Below are 20,231 nucleotides of genomic sequence, written 5' to 3' on the forward strand. Positions count from 1 at the left end.
GCTGGTTAAGAGACACAAGCTTCTTTTTTTTTTGTTTGTTTTTAAATCTATATCTTTGCTGCTGCTGCTGGTAATCTTTAACATCCCAGTCCCAGTAATGTTTCTTATATCAGTAGTCCTAACTAATACCAGTTACACAAGTCCTTGACAACATCCATTTTCGAGGGGAGTAAAATCCATTTTTCGTTTGTGGCACAGCAGTTTGTGGAGGCTTGTTTCTGTGTTTTTCGAAAGACGCGAGGGGGTTGAAACCGGAGGGTTTGACGCTCATCACGTGAGTCTTAATGTGTAAAAAAAACACAAACACTTTCTGAAAGGTAGGCAGCAGGTGGTTCTCAAGGTTAAGTGACAAGACCCCTACGAAGGTTGGGTTACTGTTTGTACAATTTCGAAGACACCTCTTCAACACTTGTTCCCGTTTTTCTTCCTCCGATCCAGTGAAGCACCTTTGTCGATGTCTTCTTCTTCAGTGCAATCTCCGTCCAATTTACACATCTTCATCACATAAAATATACAAACAACCCTCAATCTCATTAGTTTATATTATGTTAAATGTTATACACATATTAAAATTTTTTACAAACCAAACTGATTGTTAAACCACACAGTATCACGTCTGTACAAAACAAAACTAGGCGAAAGAAATTAAAGGAAATTTGTTTTTTTTTGTTGGGTTTTTTTTTTTGGCAATTAAAAGCAACAGCCCGGTCTGTCACAAAAAAAACACAAATTAAGGGATAAAATACTGAAAATGAAAAAAGGAACAGTACACATCTAGAGCTCGACAGAGTCTGTGTTCGTGATGATAAAACCGTTCGTGTTAACAAAAAAATGGTTAAAAACGGGGGTTAAGTGGCCAAAACACAAAGCCTGAGGACACGTGTACAGTATGCGACCAGAAACCAAGCTCAGGTTGGAGACAAGAAATACCCTGCAGGTCATTGCGAGCACAATAACACTATCTTCTGCTTTCTGAGATACGTAACGGACTGAAGGCTTTTATAAAGGTTCAGATTTCAGCTCCTCGACACGGCACTCCAGATCAGCCACCTGCAGGAGAGACGAGAAGAGGCTGTTAGGACAATGTTGAGTTATAATAATAATAATTATATTGCTTTTCTCAATCAATCATCAATCAGACTTTATTTGCGTAGCACTTTTCATACAAACACCCCACTTTATAAACACAATCACAAACTAGTTAATGCTGCCGTATCACACTGCAGTGAGGAAACACTGGAGACAGGTTAGTAAATAAAGAAATAAATACATATTATTTATATAATATATAACTTGTGATGCATATATAGATAAATATATAAGGAATATAGGTTAAATAATAATAATAAATAATAATAATAAAGATCGATGTTGAGTCTCTAAGTTACAAAAATGTATATAAGTCTGATACGAATCAATGTTTTGATCTGAATCTTCTTAATCTGATATTAAAAATAAATGCCAGGTTTTCTTTTTTGTTGGCAAACTGTACGTTCACATTTCATTCTAATATTATCCTTCGCATGCTGCAGAGTGAGTCACACCAGCCTTTTAACAACCAATACAACACGCTGACTAAATATGGTCCTCTGAGGGAGCTTTCGCTTCATTGAAAAAATATTTCAAGGTTACAATAACAAGCCACAAGAATCACTGAGGTCAAACTGTTCTCATGCGTGCTGGGAAAAAAAAAAAGAAACGACCACAGTCTCAAACTGCAATTAAAGGATTTTTAATGTAACTAAAACTAAAATTTCTTCAGCGTTATTATTTTGTTATCAGGTGTTCTGTATTCTGTATTTTTCAGAGATCTAACCATCAACCATACCTGCTCTTGGAGATGTCCGGACTCCTCTTTGAGAAGAGAGGCCTCAGCTCCAACTTGTGCACAACGCTGGGTCTCCTTCTTCAGGTACTCGATCTCCCTGTCAAAGGAATCAGAGTGTCAGACTGTGATATATCACTATTTATACAACAGTTGGCTCCAACCAGGTAATTTGATTGGACGGGACTTGTGCTGATATAGGGAATAACAGCACTGGGACCGCTCTGCAGGTGTCCTGACGACTTCTAACGACCGTTACATTGACAGTCGTCATCTGTCTTAGATTGTAACTTTGCACCACAATACTTCACATATACTTTAACACACTGAGGTTGTGCTGTTATACTGAATATCAGCACGGCTGCCGGAGCCATGCTGATATTCAGTATAACGTCACAAGCTTCAGTGTGATATCCATGATATTCTCTCGTCTTACTTCTGCTGATACTCCTTGATCAGGCGTTTGGCTTTGCTGTACTTGCGCTCCAGCGTCTGATACTGGGACTGTGTCTCCTTCAGGTGCTCGTCCACCGCCTGACAAAGGCTCTGAGCCTCCATCCAGTAGCCCTCTAGCTTCTCCATACGCTCCTTGTTCTCCTGCAGGGTCTGCTCCAGCTGGGCTTTATCCATACGCCAGCGCTGCTTCTCCTGCTCCGCGTGGTGCAGCTGGAAAGGTGATAATGTTAACACCTCTGATCCTTAGAATAATCATCTGTGCTTCGTCTGCCTTTAGGATTAACTATCATCTGATGTAACATAATTACCTTTCTTTTCAGCTGTTGGATCTCAGCCTGGGTGACAGCATGCTTTATCTGAAGCTTTATGTCAAAGAGAGAAGACAATTTTAAATACATGTGTTAATATTAGGTACATCCGATGGAATAAGCTGTGATTACACAAGGAATGTTCCAGTTAAGGAGTTCATGTCTCACTTCTTTGTATTTATGGGCCAGTTTCTCAGGGTCTGTCTCCAGAGGCGACATGTCCTCATTCTCTGCCAAGTCAAACACCTCGATGGCGCTTGGATACGGCGGGCTGACTTCCTCGTCCTCGTCCTCTTCCTCATCTGTGCCGTATTCACCGCCCTGCAGGGATGAGGTCAAGATAAAAAAACCTGACTTTTGATTAGAAGAAGTGCTGATTCACGCCGTACTGGTCTGACGTGTCTGTGGCGATAGTCTTCTGACCACTAAAGGCACTTTTACACTACATATCTCATTCACACACTGATTTGCTACCATGCACGGTGCCAGCTGCTAATCACCGATGGAGCAGCATCAGGAGCAATTTGGGGATCGAAGCACCAATCATCTGATTAGTGGACGACTGATTAGTGCTCGACCTTCCTGAGCCACAGCAAATACTAATATATGTACAATAAGTATGTTTTTGAAAAGAGCTGCACAGTTTTTGGCAGGTGCAAAGGTTCACAATATGCTGATTATTATATATAAATGTGCAAGATGAGGTGCAAAGGATGTTAAATAAAAGGTGTGTGTTAATGTGACGCATTCAGTCAGTAACATGTAGCATCTGGGTGGGTGGAGGGTGGGTGGAGGGTGAGAGTCGGCGTCAGAAGAGGCCCTGAGCACCACAGACATCCACAAATTCACATTATTGGATTAAATATAAATAATAAATTGGGGGGCGCTGAACCTTTTAAAGTCACATCTTGCTGCCTTATTTGATGCAGCTGAGTTCAGATGTTACATCAGGACATTCAGAGAGAGAAAGCTGAATTTTTGGAGCACAGAAAACAGGAAAAAACAAAGTGAAATGTGTCATTTAACTGTCTTTAAAAAGCACGCGTTTCTGTGCTGTGACACCAAACAGACACTAGATGGTGCCGAACTCCAAAGTGCATACTACACTTTCTATTATACAACCTCATGCTTTTCAAGAACCACCCACCATCACCATCACCCCTGCCATGAGTGGGGCAACTTCCTCTCCGTCATCATAATGAAACTACAAACCGTTTATTTAGTACATTCTCTGTTCATGTGAAACTAAAACAGAGAGAAAATCATCCGAGACTCATTTATGGATCAACAAAGCAAAGGACATCCGAGGGCAACACGTTTGAATCATCCTGATTAGTCCCTATTTTAGAGCCGAGCTTATCGTTTTGATCAGAGTGATACATGCTGGGTACGACGGTGCGGCCAAAAACACAGCGGAGATGGTCGCTTCTGTTCAGCATGGTGCTCGGATAAATTTCATAATCCTAAAGGGGAACCAAGGGCTTACTTCACAATGAACGGTTGCCAACATTTTGATTTTTAAGGAAGCATTTTGTGTCTGAACAGACTGAGGATGTTACATAAACAAACTGTTGTTTTCCTACTTTAAATTTTGATAGACGCATTTTCTAAATCTGGAATTGATCTATAAATATTAACTAAGCTGTCAAAGATCATCTAGTCACAAGCCGAATCTTCTATTTAATTCCTACAAATCTCATAGTTTGATGTTGGCATGTGTGTGTGTGAATGATGACATCTGCAGTGTGCATGTGCAGACGTTGCACCGCCTGACTCCACAATGACAAACCGAGCAGTTTTGTCAGCTCGCGTTGGATCCTACAGCAGCACTCCCATAGCCCAGAGCATAAAAAGACGAACCTCTTGTTCGTCCATGTACTGGTTGTAGCGCTGCTCCATCATCTCCCTCTGCCAGCGTTCCTGCTCCAGGGTCTGCTGGATGAGCTGCGCCACTTCGCTCTGCTCTCCCGGCTTCTCTCGCCCAATCACGAACCTGCGTTTTGACAATCATTAGTCCGGTATTTGACAACTCTGACAAAAGCCCCAAACCAAAATACAAAAACATGTTCAAAGTGACAAGCAGAGCTGAGATATGCCTTTATCTGATGTATGTGCATGCTAAATAATACATGATGGTCCACTGAGGAGCACGAACACTGGCTGTTTTTCATATATAATAGACTACTTACAGCCCTCTTCAGTTGGTATAGTGTATTAATGTAGGATGTATGGAATGTGCTGGCTCTCTGATGACAGAAAATAACTTCCTGTTGAGGGCTGAACAAAGGCAGTCTCTATGGAGTTCTTCTATGATTAAAATCAAACCCTCGGCTCGGCCCTCTCCTTTGAGCTCATTGTACAGCTCGTTATAAAGGTTACACGTTTCCCTGATTGAGCCTCACAAATCTCAGTCCAATTAAAGCCACTAAACAGTAAACAGGAAATAATACAGTGAATCACGACAAAGCCACAGACGGTTATTAAGCCAGCCGCTGCAGCCTTTCAATTTCAACGGGTAATTAAATGTTCACAAACACACTTCCTGTTCCCATCTATTTGTCTGCCTGATGTTTTTTTAAATTTTTTTATGAATAGGCCACAAGCTCTACAGCGTCGTTCCATCGCTGCAGCATCTACGGAGAAGTCTCTGATCTTCACAAGTCACACAACACTAACAATTACCCCACCGTGCTGACCGCTAAACCCTGAATTATGAATGAGCTTGGATGACACAAGGAGCACACGAGGAAGAGGAAGAGTCCATGAGAACATCAACCAAAGAGCCGGGCTATGGATAAACCTCTGGCATTTTTAAAATGATACTTTTGATGCCGAGTGTGTTTGTTCCCCCTCTGATAAGCGTGATTTCTGTGGCTCTGGCGTGGAATCTCTGCACCAGATTCAGGATGTCTTTTCAATGCTGAGGGGATATAATCATGACCCTGTGAGACTTGGAGATATAAATCTACAGTCTGGTGGGCTGAATGGGCAGGATGTGGTAGAAGTCAGTCCTGCGTGTAAGACTTGACTTGTGGGTATGTATCGAGAGGAAACCATCTCTTAAAGTAAGAATGCTGGATGTCGTGGAGAGCTATGGCAACAAAGGGTAACAAAACACCAGCCATGGTCACGGCTAAAGCATACAGTGAGCCTGAGGGAGCGAGACAATGGCAACTGTAAAAATAAACGCTGTTAAACAAAGGGCATGGCTAACATGCTTTATATATAACATATTGTTATTTAAAGATTCTTTTTTGGACTTTGGAGCCTTTATTTTGATAGAAGGAGCTGAAGAGTGAGGGCCAGAGGTCAGAGTTGAACCCTGGCCATTGTGACAAGGACTGAACCTTCATACATGAGCCACATAAGTCATCACAGTTTATCCTGAGGAAGATATGAACGTCTGCACAAAAGTCCAAGGCAATCCATCGAACTGTTGTGGAGCTATTTCAGTCGAGACCGTAGTGGTGAACCAACATTTCCATCTCTAAAGCCATGCTGCTCTTGTGGCTTGTAAACACTATAGCGTTGGATGATTTGCGTTGATTAAAGTGTGTCAAAGGAACTGCAATAAAATCACGAATCTTCAGAGGAACTCTTACTTGACAGTTCCTGAGGTGTTCCTGAGTACGGAGGCGGCGAAGCTCTGGGTGACTCCCACCAAACTGGTCCCATCCACCTCCACAATCAGATCGTTCACCTGAATCCTGGAGGAAGCAGTCAGGAGACAAGTTTAGGATTTACAGTAATAATAGCTTGACTGTTCATCATCTTTACACTGAAGCCCACACAAGCCAAACTCCATTTATAAGTGTCTCGTTCTTGGCAGAAAGACCTGTTTTTAGTTGCCAAGAACGAGACAGACAAGTGGGCCAAAGAAGCGTCCGCTCCTGGAAATAAAACTACGACTACTGAAGCTAACATCAGGTCGGCATGTGCTTTACAAAGCCAGGTTTGAATGAACTTACCTGCCATCCCTGTGTGCTGCTCCTCCGTCTGTGACTGTCTTCACAAAGATGCCCAGCTTCTCCAAGCCCATGTCAGCTCCAGCACCCATCCCGATGATACTGATGCCCAGGCCGTCGCCATCTGAAAGAGAACGTGGAATATCTGACAAGCTGTTGATTTTTAACAGGTTGCGCTCAGGTAGATATGTCATACTGTCGTGCAGTTCATGAACGGAGGTGGTGGTGCCGCAAACGTGGTTTCGATTCCACATTCATGTTATTATTAGTTTTGTTTGCATTCGGTGTTACTCACCAGAAAAACACATTGTTTGTGTCCTTGAGGCACGACAATGCATTTCCTCGCTTGTAAAATATTTACAAGGACAATTTTTTCTTGCATTTTGCATTTCTTCCTGTACCTACCACACCAAAGTACAGTATCTGAACAGCATCAACAGGCTCCGGGTTCAATCAACCGCAAGAACTACGTAACGCTTCACGGCACTAAGTCACACAGCACCAAATATTTCACTGATTTTGGTGAAACTGGATCATATTTTATGGAGAAAATGTTTTCTGGTTTTCCCTCTGAAGACCTCAGGCTGCTCCGCCTCAACTCTCTGTGATTTACAGAGTTTCCTGATGGACAGTGAAGTAAACTGCTGTAGCTGCTGTTAGATCAGTTTGTTAGCCGGGGCTGCCCGGACCACGGGTGTTTTGGTACGGGGAGAATGATGACGGGTATCGGAGGATGGTGTTGTGCCAGAACATGAGCTGGATAAAGCAGGCAATGTAACCGGGCTCTGCAGTCTCTATGGACATAATGACAGAGGTGAAAAGACCAAAGAGGACACTGACGGAAAAAAACGGAGAGAGTGAGGCGAGCAAGAAGCCGAAAGACAAGAGAAATCTGGGACTGACTTTTAGTGGTTGGAGTCAGTAATATCAGCTGGCTGCTGTGTGTTGTGTTGTTGACCTTGCTTGATGTTTGGCTGTTTGCAAAGTTGTCGACTTGCTAGTTTTTGATCATAAACAGAACAAATACACGCTGTCCATATTTACCACAGTGTGGGATTTCACTCTGAAACTGATATCTGATGATCTTGATATCTTGTAGATGTATAATAATAATAATAATGCATGGAGTATATCAAGATATAATGGTACCAATGGAGTTTTTAGCCGTGATACTGCTGTCCTCAGAGCCAGCGGGAGAATCTGTTCCAGAGGTTGGATCCAAAACTGCAGACGACAGCTTCATCGCAAGTCTGATTTTTTTTTTTGTTGGTACAGTGAGCAGCACACAGTCTACACACAGAGGATATGAGGGGGTCTACCAGGGACATGCAGCATATCAACCACACAGTCAGAGGCGAGTACATGACAGGATTTCTAAAGTGAGATCTTAAATCGATCCTAACACAAACTGGAGGCCATGCTATGAAGAGTTTGTTAACGCTGTTTGTCCTGATTCAATTAAAGTAGACGGCACATCATTAACACGTATAGAAGAGGATCACATATGGTGTCCTGTATAACCTGCCCTGTACACAACTCTAAATATAGTCTTCTATAAATATATTAATGCACGATAATGTTGGAGGGATGTTGGAAGTGTGGCTCACTGGGAAAAGATGAAAGGTAAAACCAGCGGTTGTCTTGGAGGGAAAAGGATGGTTGGCAGAAGAAATTAATTTTAAAATGTCTTGTACTTGTACCTGTACACGAGCACTGGGAAAAAAGAGCTTTATAATGTTCGGTACCTTTCTCCAGCTCCACAGGGAACAGGTCCAGCCTCTCCACCCTTTTCTCCAGCTCGTACTCAGCAGACGCTGCCATGGGGTCCACGTCTTCATTGCGCCTGTCGTAGTCTTCATTGGGGTACGTGGCAAACACCTGCAAGAGGAAACCGAGATGCTGAATCAGGCTGAGGAGCACGAACCTCGTGTGAGTTTGTGTACTGTATTCGTAGGTTTTCCTTGAAACGGAGGGGGATTTATGAGACGCTCCGTTGTACCTATCAGCACATCTAAGAGGCCGTTAATTAGCGTTTTTCATCTGGTCAAATCTTAGTTGTGAATGCATAAATATGTAACTATTCCTTTAAATACGTCCTCTCTGATAACCGATCCTCTCTGTGGTGTTTCTGCACTGCCCAAAGGTCGGTCAGCATTAGCCTTGTGGTAGCCTTGTCCCCTTGGGATTTCTGCTACTTGAGGTTTGTGTAGGTGACCCTTTTTCTTTTCTCTGCAGACATGGCAGCTTGTCAGATCTACTCACAGTTCTTAGCACTTACTCCAAATATAGAAACTGAAAACAGAAAATGCATCACTTCCTGTGCAGCCTAGAAACCGTCGTAAATGCAGAACGCACATTTATCTACATGGAAATGTGGATTCTGACTTTGTTTTTCTAAGCATGTTTGCTCATGTACTAAACCCAGTATTTCAGTTTGAAATGCGCATCAGCTTGAGCATAAATTACCGATCTTTTAATCTAATAGTTCAAGGATTAGTCACAGAAGAGTGGTCGTGTAAATTCTCAAAAATATTCCACATTTTTTGGCCAAAACGCAGAGACAGCTGAGAGACAGACGAGCTGGAAACGGAGGTTTCATAATGCGATTTCAAATGTATCGACCATTTCATCTGAGGCAGCCGCAGAGTTTTCCTCGAGGCCTCTCCGAGCTGTATCATTTCACAGCGGTAATGTGTATCAAGCACACCAGGGGGGTGGTGGGGGGGGGAATCAAACACAACCACTGAAGTTGCTCTCATGAAGACAGAGGCCTCTGTTTTTCAGAGTCCAACTTCCTACAATTCACTCTGGTCTACCAGCATGACAGTTTACATAACCACCTCCAGCATGCTAATGGAGGCCTTCTGCAGCTGCTGCACACACACACACACACACACACACACACACACACACACACACACACAGTAAGCTGAATCTTTAAAAGCCTCACTTTCAGTCTTTCCTAGGTGATTATGCATGCAGCACCTTGCATGCTCCACCAGCCACACTAATTCAGCGGCGGACCTTCTCCTTTCACACGTTCTTTCATTTATTCCTTTAAATTTCTTCCTCCACTCTTTCCATCACTCAAGTTTACTTTATTCTGCGTCTGTCGCTTCTCTCTCTGACGTTTGCTTCGTCCTCGTAGCTTCGGTGCTAACCCTTCAGTCACATGGGGTGCCGTCTCCCTGGCAACCTCGCAGTAAAGAGCCTGTCAGTTTTGACAGCACCTTTTGAATTGCAACCAGCCCCTCCTCCTCTCGCAGATTTATTCAGCATCATTGTATTTTCACACATCGTTGCACACTCTACAAGCTTTCTGCCTCTACTTTTTAGCCTCCCTGAGCCACAAGAATAAGCAAACTCGCCGCCATCACTGTATGTTCGCACAAAGGGAAGACCAGGCTGGTTATTCTGCTGTATTTCTTTAAACCGATCATGATCGTCAGGATGCAGCATCAGGTGGGAATTCATTTGAGGCATTAAAATGGCTTAAACCCAGCAAACTAACTAGCGTGGTTATGTTTGTTTTCAGCCTGCAGGCTGCTAGCTCGTCATCCAACAGCAGAAAAAACTGCTGCAGGCTGCTAGCTCGTCATCCAACAGCAGAAAAAACTGCAGAAGGAAAAAGGAGGAGCGCTGGTTATCAACAAGCTACACCCAGTGAGTCACACTAACAGCAAGAATTTACCAAATAGGGTTGAATTCAAACATATGAAAACATTAGTTGATCAAGTGATTTCTGTAAAATAATCTGGCTTGCTGTTTACCCCCCGTTTCCAGTCTTTGTGCTAAGCTAAGCTTCATATTCAGTATCAACTCTAGCACTAAAGTAGATTTTCCATTTCCCAAAATGTCAAGTTATTCCTTCAGATCAGAAAATAACTTTTTATTCCGCTGATTAACCGGCTTTATCAATGCCAGCGCTCCCTCACTCTCATTCACTGTCCATGTTGCTCGACCACCAAAACCAAATTAACCTTTTTTCGTGTCTCTATTTTGCAAGTCAGGCTCCGATTTAGAAGCTGGGTGCATAAAATAAACAAAGGCAGAACACACACACACACACACAGACGGGTAGGGTGTCAGAGTTCAGTCCATGAATCCACCTGGATATTCTCAGTTTCAGGCTGACTGTGGAGGTTTGACCGATCAGAGCGTCTGATTGGCGGCCGCAGCGTGACGTCAGGCTGCGTTTTTCCAAAGAAAATTCTGCTACTCGAGGTTTTCTGTCGTTTGGTGGTTTATAACTTCACCAAAATGTTGTTAAAAAACAACAATTTTGTTCCCCACTGTTGAGTCATTAATCAAGTAGATGTTGATCAGACACAACAAGCACATGGGATGTGGGAAATTATGAACATTTCATCATATTTTTGACATTTCATAGACTAATCCAAAAAGTAACAAACCATGATGAAATGAATTATATTGACCCTAACCCTGTCGCAGATGACAGACAAGTCTAAAGGCTTTTGATTTAGGTTACCTTCGTATTTAGAGGGATTATCAGAATGTGGATTACAGACACACAAAATACACTGTTTGCATCCGAAGTAACGGACCGGAAAACAACAACAGTGCGCCATCCGGGCCTGCGTGCCCACTCGTGACGCTCTCACGTGGCACCGCTCCACTCCCACTTGAGTTTAAAGATCAAAAGGCCACAGCTGGTGGCTTGTGGTGCCCTCGTTTTTTTTTTTAACGCCCACGTCGCTGCAGAAGATCAAATGAGGAAACTTCAGCGGCGTTTAACGTGGCACTGGGAAGGGAAAAAAAAATAAAAAAATCACATGTCTGTCGTGACCTCCAGCCTTGGGAGCAGAGCCACGATAAAAGTCCAGACTACAATCTTGCCCTAATTGAGAAAGATTTAACACTTTCGCTTCCTGAAATCAGATCTTCTCCCCTCCGCAGACAGACTAATGAGATCCTGCAGGATGTAACCTCTCACCGCGACTCACCTAAGCGCGTATGAGTAGTGGATGGAACTCCTTGAACGGTGAGGCGGCTATCTTTGGAAGACACAAACATTGGGATTAAAGGCAGGGTTGGTGGGGGGTGGGACGGGCTGGAGAAGGACGCTGTTCCAGTTGTGGCAGATAGTAGGTCAGAGGAGCTAACAGATGGCCAGGAAACTCCCTTCCTCCCTCCCTCTGCTACCAGCCGCCTGGGATGTCCTACAAAAGCTCTGTGGGCAGCGAGCTACAACCGCTCACATGCTATCAGATTGTTGTTTGTGTCTCTAAAGAGCACCCGCTTGGGAATGCAAAGGGTATTAAAATAGCCAGTAAGTGACAACTACCATTTTACAATGCAGTTGTCGTGACAGAGCGATGGTTAAATGATAGAGCTGCTGCTGCTCCCCAGCAGTGTGGTTCCACCTCGATAACCCCCTCAGGCTACAGCGTGATTGGGTAACACTGTGGTGGTTTTTAACAAGCGCTTCAGTACCCTCTGCTCCCCCCTCTCTCATCTCGCTGCCCACAGCAGCATGTCAACTCTTTCCCCCTGTGGACTCTCCAAAAACAGATCCAGTTTTTCTGGATTCAGCCAATGGGACGTGCGGAGGCGGTGCCACAACAGAAACAGGCGCGTTTCCACCCGGTCTGTACCCAACTTTCCATCCTTCTTTTTTTTTTTTATTACTCATACTATTCTCGCTGTTATTTCAACTGGTTTCGGGAATGTGAGCGTCACTGCTGCTCAAGCATAAAGTGAGTTAAGGTGATTACGATGCATAATATGAGATGCGGCCTTTACAGTTTTTTCTGCGCATGTACGCACCAAAAGAAGCGTTTAAAAGTTTAATGACGCCGCTATTGATTGCTTTCGAAACATGTCCAATAGTGGCAGATAATGACTTCTTTAAATCGGAGGAGGGGAGGAGGAGGGGGGGTTAATCCTGATCCCAGATGTGCAAAACACACACAGGCAGAAAATAAAGGATGTGGTCCCGGCCCAACCAGCCAATATAATGGATGTAGTGAGTTCGTCATAGTAACGGTTGCATGGCACCAGAAGCTGGTCTAATTTGGCAGGCCGGTCTTTGGTCAGCAGTCATGTTTAGGCTTAGCGCTGACACGGCAGCAGGAGAATAAGGTCAGCGAGGACTGAAAAGCACAGCGACAGCAGTACTCACAGAGTACTGTGTGTATTTGTTGCATTTTATTATTATTTATTATTTTATACGTTATATTGCTTCACTCACACAGATGTGCACTGATACTTTCCTATATAATTTTAATTTCTAAGATTTCTAATTATTTAATTTATAAGACACGATATGAGCTGAGACATACACTTGTCACAGCAGCTTGTATACACAAGGCTGATAAGAAATTACTTATAAATAAGACATATATAGAAGAAAGTCATGTGGTAGTGCTCTTTACATTTCTCTTATATACAGACTAACCCAAAATGAAAATTAAAGACACATAAAAGATGTAAAATTATTCCCTTACGCATTCATTATTTAAGTTGTTTAAGCTCGACTGCTACAGGGAATTATTTAGAACGATTTTAAACAAGGAAACTATAAAGTTATAAAGACAAATGGTCTTGCAACCAAGCAGCAAGAGCAGATAATGACAAATACACAAACACCTTTTATATTTAGCTCTAAAAGAGGTCTGAGGCACGATAATTTAGACCGAAACCAAGTCGGTTTGACATTTTTGTAAATATGCAAAGTTGCAGCCAACAGCTGGTTAGCTTAGCTTAGCATAAAGACTAGAAATAAATAGGGAAACGTCGAGTTTGGTTTCAAATCTCACATCAAATGTTCTGAGTGCATTTCCTAAAATTTTGAACTGTTCCTTTAATGTCTAACCGAGCCGCAACCTCTGTGGCTGTGAAGTGAAACCAATGCAAAAGTGCCAAAAACTGCAGTTCCTCAAACGTCCACTTGAGGCTGGCTCCAGAAGTGAGTCAGTCTCCATAAGTCCCCATGTTAGACAGCAGAAATAAACATGTTTACAGCCTGGTACAAAAAACAGATTTGGTCTCTGTAGCTAATTTCCCCGTTCATGACAACTGTACTGAGGGTGAATTTATATACAACTCACCTGTTCACATTATATTAAGGCTTAAAGTTATGCAGGATTGAGAGCGTGGACGCTTTGATTGACAGGTGGATGCCATTACAGATGGCTTGTTAGAGCATTCAGCCCATCTCAGGTCTGTGTTTGCTGATTTTTTTAGATTAGCCTGGAGGCAGGACTGCCAAGATGGCGGCTGCCAGATCCACAGATTTTGAACATAAGCCTCGTCCTTTAAATTTCCCTCTTGGCGATCGATAAAATCAGTAACAGCGCGACCTAAATCCTCAGCGCTTGTACAGGTGCAGCCTCGCAGACGACTGTCTGTCTGGGTTGTTTTAAGCTTGATGAGATGATTGCAGGTCGGATAAAACAGCACTCAGACATCACGAGCGCCACCATTGCATAACCTGAGCGAGTGGGCACATCACATATACGACCCACCACCACCACCAGAAGCAGCAGCAACCCTGCAGGGCTAAAAGAAGTGGGGCAGGGTGACCTTGCTGATAATCTGTCTGGTCTCCCACCACTCCCAGCTGTGAGTAATGCACTGTATGAAATAGCGCAGGCACGCCGAGTCTAAGTAATAGACAGTTTGAGGGTGCCTTGACATATGGTGATGTATTACCTCTCCCTGGGCAATCCCTCATTGGCTGACCTGAACACGAATCAGCAAAAGGTCGCTGATTTGGGGCTTTCTATATTTTGCAGTCTGTGGTATGAACCATCCTCCTTCCGTGTTTGTCAAAATCCGACACCCTTACAATATAAGAATAGTCATTGTTTGGGTTAATAATACAGCGCGGACGGAAAATCATAGGTGTTCTCTGAGCAGGCTGGCAGGACTGTTGTTCAAAGTTGCGTAGGCAGCAGAAAACCCATGACAAAGTGTGTGTGTGTGTGTGTGTGTGTGTGTGTAGGGGGGGGGATTATAAAAGTGTAAGAGTAAGCCAGGTGATGAGTGAGCAAGGTGATTCTGCCGCATGAAAAATAAATCTGATTACGTCTGCTTCGGACAAATCCAGTGGACGGCAGCTTGTCAACAAGATACATCACGAACTACACCATCATCACCATCCATACGGAGCGACATCAGCCAAAACCAACAGAGCTAAACAAGTAAATAAGACGTTAAGAGAGAGAGAGAGAGAGAGAGACAGCGAGCTTCCTGTGTTTCTGCAAGAAGGCAGGCTCTGGAAAAAAAAAAAAAAAAGAAAAAGCGAGGCAAGTCTGTGACGATAACAATGCTGCTATTTTTACTAACAGTAGGAGACTGGTGACAAAGAGAGCGAAAGGGAGAGAAAAAGAAGGAGCGAGGAGAGAAAGAGTGTCAGGAGGAGCAAACAAAGGCTCTAGTGTGAACTCTACCCTGCAAAGCTCGACTGCTATTTATTTTTTTTTGTCTGTCAGTTTGAGAAGGAGAAGGAGACGGAGACGAGGAGGAGAGTTTGGTGTATAATAATAAATAATAATAAAAAAGCAGGGGACAAAGACAGACACGTGGCCCCGAGACGTCCGACCGCCATCACCACAACAAGACCTAATTGTGGCTGCATGCACACACAGAGAGAGAGAGAGACGGGAAATATGCACTAAAAATGGTACACTTCCTGTTTGGAAGAGAAAGCATGACACTCTTATACAGTCGCATGACATTTGAGCTACATAATAACGCCCCTCCCGTTTGACCTCACCCCCTCCACCCCTGCATCAATCTCCATAACAAAGGCCACACTGATACAGTGTGAAAGGACCCAGTGGGAGGTTATTCTCCGATGACGGCTGCAGGGTCACAACCGAATTCTGCTTTTTTTTTTTTTTTTTTTTTAAATCATCAAAGCCTAAGACTTATGACTTCTTTAGCATAAAGCTTCCTCCACCTTTGATCTCGCGAGGATAAAATAATGCGCTTTTTCGCCCGTGCGCGATGGATATACGAAGCTCAGGCATCATTTAAATGAGGATTCATGGGCTGTATTATCATGGCTTCCACCCAGGCTGCATGGATGTCAGAGCCCCAATATTGGCTTACCACAGATATGTCAGTATTTGCGTGTAATTAGCACGCACACGCTCGTGGAAAAGCCTGGATGCGACTGCGTTTGTGCCTGTCCCTGCTGAGTTACGTTGTCTGCATGGTGTATCTTTTTAGATCAGATTTTTAAAATGTTTTGTAACATGCATCATTTGCGTCTTCTTATCTGTCTTCAGATGGTGACTTTCTACATTCGCCACCACAAGACAGGAAATGCAAAATCAGATACCCGCTGATCAAAACAATGCGGCCACAGTGCTCAAAATAAAATCCCCAGGTTAGCTTTAATTTCCACTGAAGTGTAATGTTCATATCCTCCTCCAACCTCCGTGGCTGTGAAGTGAAACCTATGCAGAAGAGACAAAAAAACTGCAGTTCCTCAAACGTCCACTTGAGGCTGGCTCCAGAAGTGAGTCAGTCTCCATAAGTCCCCATGTTAGACAGCAGAAATAAACATGTTTACAGCCTGGTACAAAAAACAGTTTTGGTCTCTGTAGCTAATTTCCCCGTTCATGACAACTGTACTGAGGGTGAATTTATATACAACTCACCTGTTCACATTATATTGAGACTTAAAGTTATGCAGGATTAAGAGCGTGGACGCTTTGATTGACAGGTGGGTGTCGTTACAGATGGCAACCAGGCGTCATTCAGCCCGCCTCAAAACAGGCTGTAAACATGTTTATTTCTGCTGTGAAGTTTTTAACATGGGAACTTATGGAGACTTCTGGAGCCAGCTTCAAGTGGACGTTTGAGGAACTGCAGTTTTTCTGGCTTCACTTCACAGCCACGGAAGTTGCCGAACCGTTAAGACAGTTCAAATTTGCAGGAGATACACTTTGAACTTTAGAAACTCGCTGTTTCTCTGTGTTTGTGCTAAACTAAACGATCCAGCTGTTGGCTGCGGCTTTGCATATTTACAAAAATCACTCTTTTTAAGGAAACGTTTCAGCTCTGAATTATCGCGCCTCGGATCCTCTTTTATCCCTCAGATACGAGTGTGTTTGTGTTATTTGTCGTATATCAAGCTCCAGTGGCTAAACACAAACGGGCGGATGTGCAGCCGTGAGAGCGACTTTTCGACTCGGGCCGGGTCATGATATGGGACAGGAGCCCTTAGTCACTGGAATGCCTTTGTGTGTGATGTACAGTGTCAGGGCTTCACTTTCAGCTGGCAGAGTGTCTGTATGCCTCAGACTGGATCTGATGCTCCTCTCTCCAGATCATTACACCACCCCCAGACACAGAGAGACACTTTAAATCAACACCTCCTCCTCCTCCTCCTCCTCCGCCTCCTTTTATCTCACTAGTCCAAGAGGAGATCACAGCCTTCTTCTTCTCACTTCCTCTTTCTCACACACACACATTCCTCTCCACCCCTCATCTCCACGCCGTCCGCCGGCCTTTGAGTATCCACTTCTCTAAAAAACAGGACTAATTATCCAGTCCCCCTTTCTTTTTTCTGTCCCACCTCCCCCTCTTTAAGCAATTATTTACAGAAGCAGCTCCCGCCGCATTACAGATACGTATCTACATCGTGTGTCAGCTGCACAGCAGGAATGCAGGACCGTCTATTAGCAACTGTGCAGAGAGGGAGGAAGGGAGGGGAGGTGTTAGCGGCGTGCAAAGCCCCCGTGTTGAAACAAGGGTGAAATCAAAATGTCAGCATCACTCTGACACCGACCGGAGCTGAGTGAGTTCATCAGAAGAGCTGACGGTGGCGCCGACACTCGATAAGCTTTTTAAAAAAAGGTCAACGAACCTGTGGAGACAAAAATGTGACTCACGCCACCTGAGTTAGAAGTCAGCAGCTGAACAAGGCTCTGAGGGGGGGGGTCTCACCTTGATGGGCTCCGTGCTGAAGCGGATCTTCCTTGAAGGCGGTGGGTCCTCCTCCGCGGGCAGCCCGACGATCTCCACGCAACTGGACTCGGGCTCGTAGCGGTCGTCCACCTCCTCTTCCTCCTCGTCCACCTGGCTTCCTCCAAAGTCTTCCCCGACGGCGCTGTAGGTACTGATATCCACAGAGTCGCGTCCCGACTGGTCGTCCCTCAGCGTCCTGTCCTCCTCTTCCTCCTCGCCAGCATCCTTAGCCGTGTCCCCCTCCTGCCTGAGCATCTCGCCGCCCTTCGTGGAGCTTTGCTTCTCGGTTTCTCCATTCTCCACGGAGATGCGGATGTCAGGGTGAGATGCTGCGCCGCCCGGCTCCTCGGGTTTGACCTCGGCTTTCGCTTCGACGCCTGCATCCGCGACAGTCTTTTCCCTCAGCTCGTTGGGCTCTCCTACAGCACTGTAGTGTTCAGTAGTCGTCTGGGCACTTTGGCCCCCGTTAATGCTCTCCGATGGGGGTGTCACCCTCCCCCTGGGGACCCTCGGTGGCCCCTCTTGGCCGTTCTGATTGCTCGTCTCTTCCTCCTGGTTGCCTGCTGCAAAGGCACAAACCCTCTTTGTGATTATTTTGGAGTTCAACACACCCACCTTGGCGCTGACCCCCCTGGAAGGGAGCGGTGGGGTAGAGGAGAGGCGGTGGAGGTTGTTCCGGAGCTCGGCAGCCCGTTCAAACACAGCACTGAGCTGGCTGACTGTGGGTGACACAGCCTCGCTGGTGTCCAGGCTGTCCAGGGACTCCGTGCTGCCGTTGAAGCGAGCCACCACGTCCAACCTGCCATCCTGGAAGCCTGAGGCCTTGTCTGTCTTCAGCAGGACCCTGGTGGTGGCCAGCTTCTCCTGCTGCTGCTGCTCGAAGATGCGGCGGGTCTCCTGCAGCTTGGAGTAGCTGGGTGAGGAGGCCCGCTGGTGCCCGTTCTCCGGCTTGATGTCGAACTTGTTGACGCGCTCGGACACGGTGGATCCGAGCTTCAGCAGCGCGCTGTGGTCCACGTTTTCGTTCAGGCTCCCGGCTCTGGGGAGGGAGAGGCGCACGGATTTGTCGGCGTTCCTGGCGACCTCCTCTCCCAGCTCCGCATCGGCTGGGCATGTGGTCTGCATCTGCTGGAACATGTTCTTAATACGGTGCACATTGGAGCCGTACCTGCGCCCTCGGGGGCCCTCCTGCAGGTCCCCGTTCGCAGCATTGTCTTTGACGGGCTTCAGGGCCTGCATCCCCGCCTCGTACGCGTTTCTGTGCGGGGATGGGCTCCTGAGCGTAGAGCCCGAGCCGCCGGTGCTCTTGGATGTGGATTCGGTCTTCATCATGGTCAGTCAAGCGTCGCGACGGATGCTCAGCGACGGCATGTCTGCTTTTCTCAAACACCACCGGGGGAGGGTTTGGCGAAATCTGCAGCCGGATTCCTCGCGAGGTGGCGCTCAGACTAGACCGGGCAGATGGAGAGAAACAAAAACAACAGCTCGCGTTAAAGGCCTGCCTGCATCCGCTGCAAAGCTCGTCCAATGCAACGGAGAAAGTGAGCACGATGCATCTGTCATTAGCTCGCCTGCAGTTGCAACAATGCAAAAAAAACCCTAACACGCACAGATCACAGATGATTGCTCATTGGAATAGAATACAAATAAATAAAAAATACGTGCACGCACAAGTGGAACAAGTGAGGAGCCGCGGATTTACCGCAGCTGACGACAGATTGCTTACGTTTAATCCCTTTTCAGAGGCAGCATCATTTTGATCTCTTCATTCTGGGAGCGAGCTGCAGATTTCTGCTGGTCCTCACAGCGGCGGAGCTGCTGCTGCATGGAGCCAGGCGGCCGCCGGGTCTTAGTGCCCGTCAGACCTCCGTCCTCCGTCCTCCACAGCAGCCTGCTCACTGCTCTGCGGGCGGAAATATAACCCTAAATTAATCATTCTTATAAATGTATTAAACATAATGTGTTGTGATTTAATTAAAAACGTATTTAGACTGATAATTACATTTACAACTGAGAAAACTGTTAGCAAGAAAGTCCTCTCCTACAGTTAGCTTTGGTTATAATAAATAAATATAATAAATTATAATATAATAGTGAAAATAATGAAAAGCCTAAAGGTAGTGAATAAATAAATTACAGACAATTTATACAGTTAGCCTTGGTTAGCTAAGCTAACCTTACCAAGCAATAACGTTAGCTTAGCTGGACAGTTAGATAAAAAAATATCGTGAAATAACGTTAGCTTAGCTTGAAGTAGTGGTCTAACAGTTAGATCAAAGTATTTGGATAAATAGTGAACAAGCTATAAAAAAAATAGTGAAAGTGAAAATGATGAAAAGCCTAAAGTTAGTAAATAAATTGTGAATAAATAAATTACATCTACGACTGAAGCTAAAACTGATGTTCACGTTAGCAAGGGAGCGCTCTACAGTTAGCCTTGGTTAGCTAAGCTAAGGTTATCACGGAATAACGTTAGCTTAGCTTATCTTAGCTTGAAGTAGTGGATAAACAATTAGATAAAAAAATATTCTAATATAATAAAAATATATTCAATTGTAATATAATAGTGAAAACAATGAAAAGCCTAAAGGTAGTAAATAAATAAATTACATCTACGACAGGGAGCACCCTACAGTTAGCCTTGGTTAGCTAAGCTAAGGTTAGCTTAGCTTGTCTTAGCGGATAAACAGTTAGATTAAAAAATATTGGATAAATAGTGAAAGTGAAAATGGT

The 20,231-nt window shown here is 44.7% G+C and overlaps 1 protein-coding gene across 3 annotated transcripts; it reads right to left on the bottom strand.

Annotated features, from left to right (window-relative positions):
- Positions 1–200: 200 nt before the first annotated feature.
- On the bottom strand, positions 201–19,368 carry LOC104933949 (neurabin-2). Of its 3 annotated transcripts, none has more exons than XM_019262819.2 (11): positions 19,225–19,368; positions 17,478–18,946; positions 8,300–8,432; positions 6,558–6,678; positions 6,192–6,296; positions 4,450–4,582; positions 2,758–2,910; positions 2,590–2,643; positions 2,262–2,491; positions 1,829–1,925; positions 201–1,050 (listed from the first exon to the last, which is right to left on the bottom strand). In XM_019262819.2, exons 2-11 carry the CDS (start codon positions 18,828–18,830, stop codon positions 1,000–1,002), a joined length of 2,430 nt encoding a protein of 809 aa, XP_019118364.2. In that variant the 5' UTR covers positions 18,831–18,946; positions 19,225–19,368; the 3' UTR covers positions 201–999. The 3 variants fall into 3 exon arrangements, with proteins under 3 accessions (XP_019118364.2, XP_019118365.2, XP_027144853.1); XM_019262820.2 differs by having other exon boundaries at positions 19,170–19,367; XM_027289052.1 differs by having other exon boundaries at positions 17,478–19,367.
- Between the last annotated feature and the right edge of the window lie 863 nt (positions 19,369–20,231).

Source organism: Larimichthys crocea, chromosome XVI (genome assembly GCF_000972845.2).
Source record: "Larimichthys crocea isolate SSNF chromosome XVI, L_crocea_2.0, whole genome shotgun sequence".
In the NCBI taxonomy this organism is placed as follows: Eukaryota; Metazoa; Chordata; class Actinopteri; family Sciaenidae; genus Larimichthys; species Larimichthys crocea.

Bases quoted from the DNA above. Each gene is read 5' to 3' on its own strand.
- LOC104933949 (XM_019262819.2), bottom strand. From the start codon at position 18,830: ATGATGAAGACCGAATCCACATCCAAGAGCACCGGCGGCTCGGGCTCT. The intron at 6,297-6,557 runs GTAAGTTCATTC...TGCTTCCTCCAG, and splicing joins GCAGCACACAGGGATGGCAG to GATTCAGGTGAACGATCTGA. The intron at 2,492-2,589 runs GTAATTATGTTA...TCACCTTTCCAG, and splicing joins TCCAACAGCTGAAAAGAAAG to CTGCACCACGCGGAGCAGGA.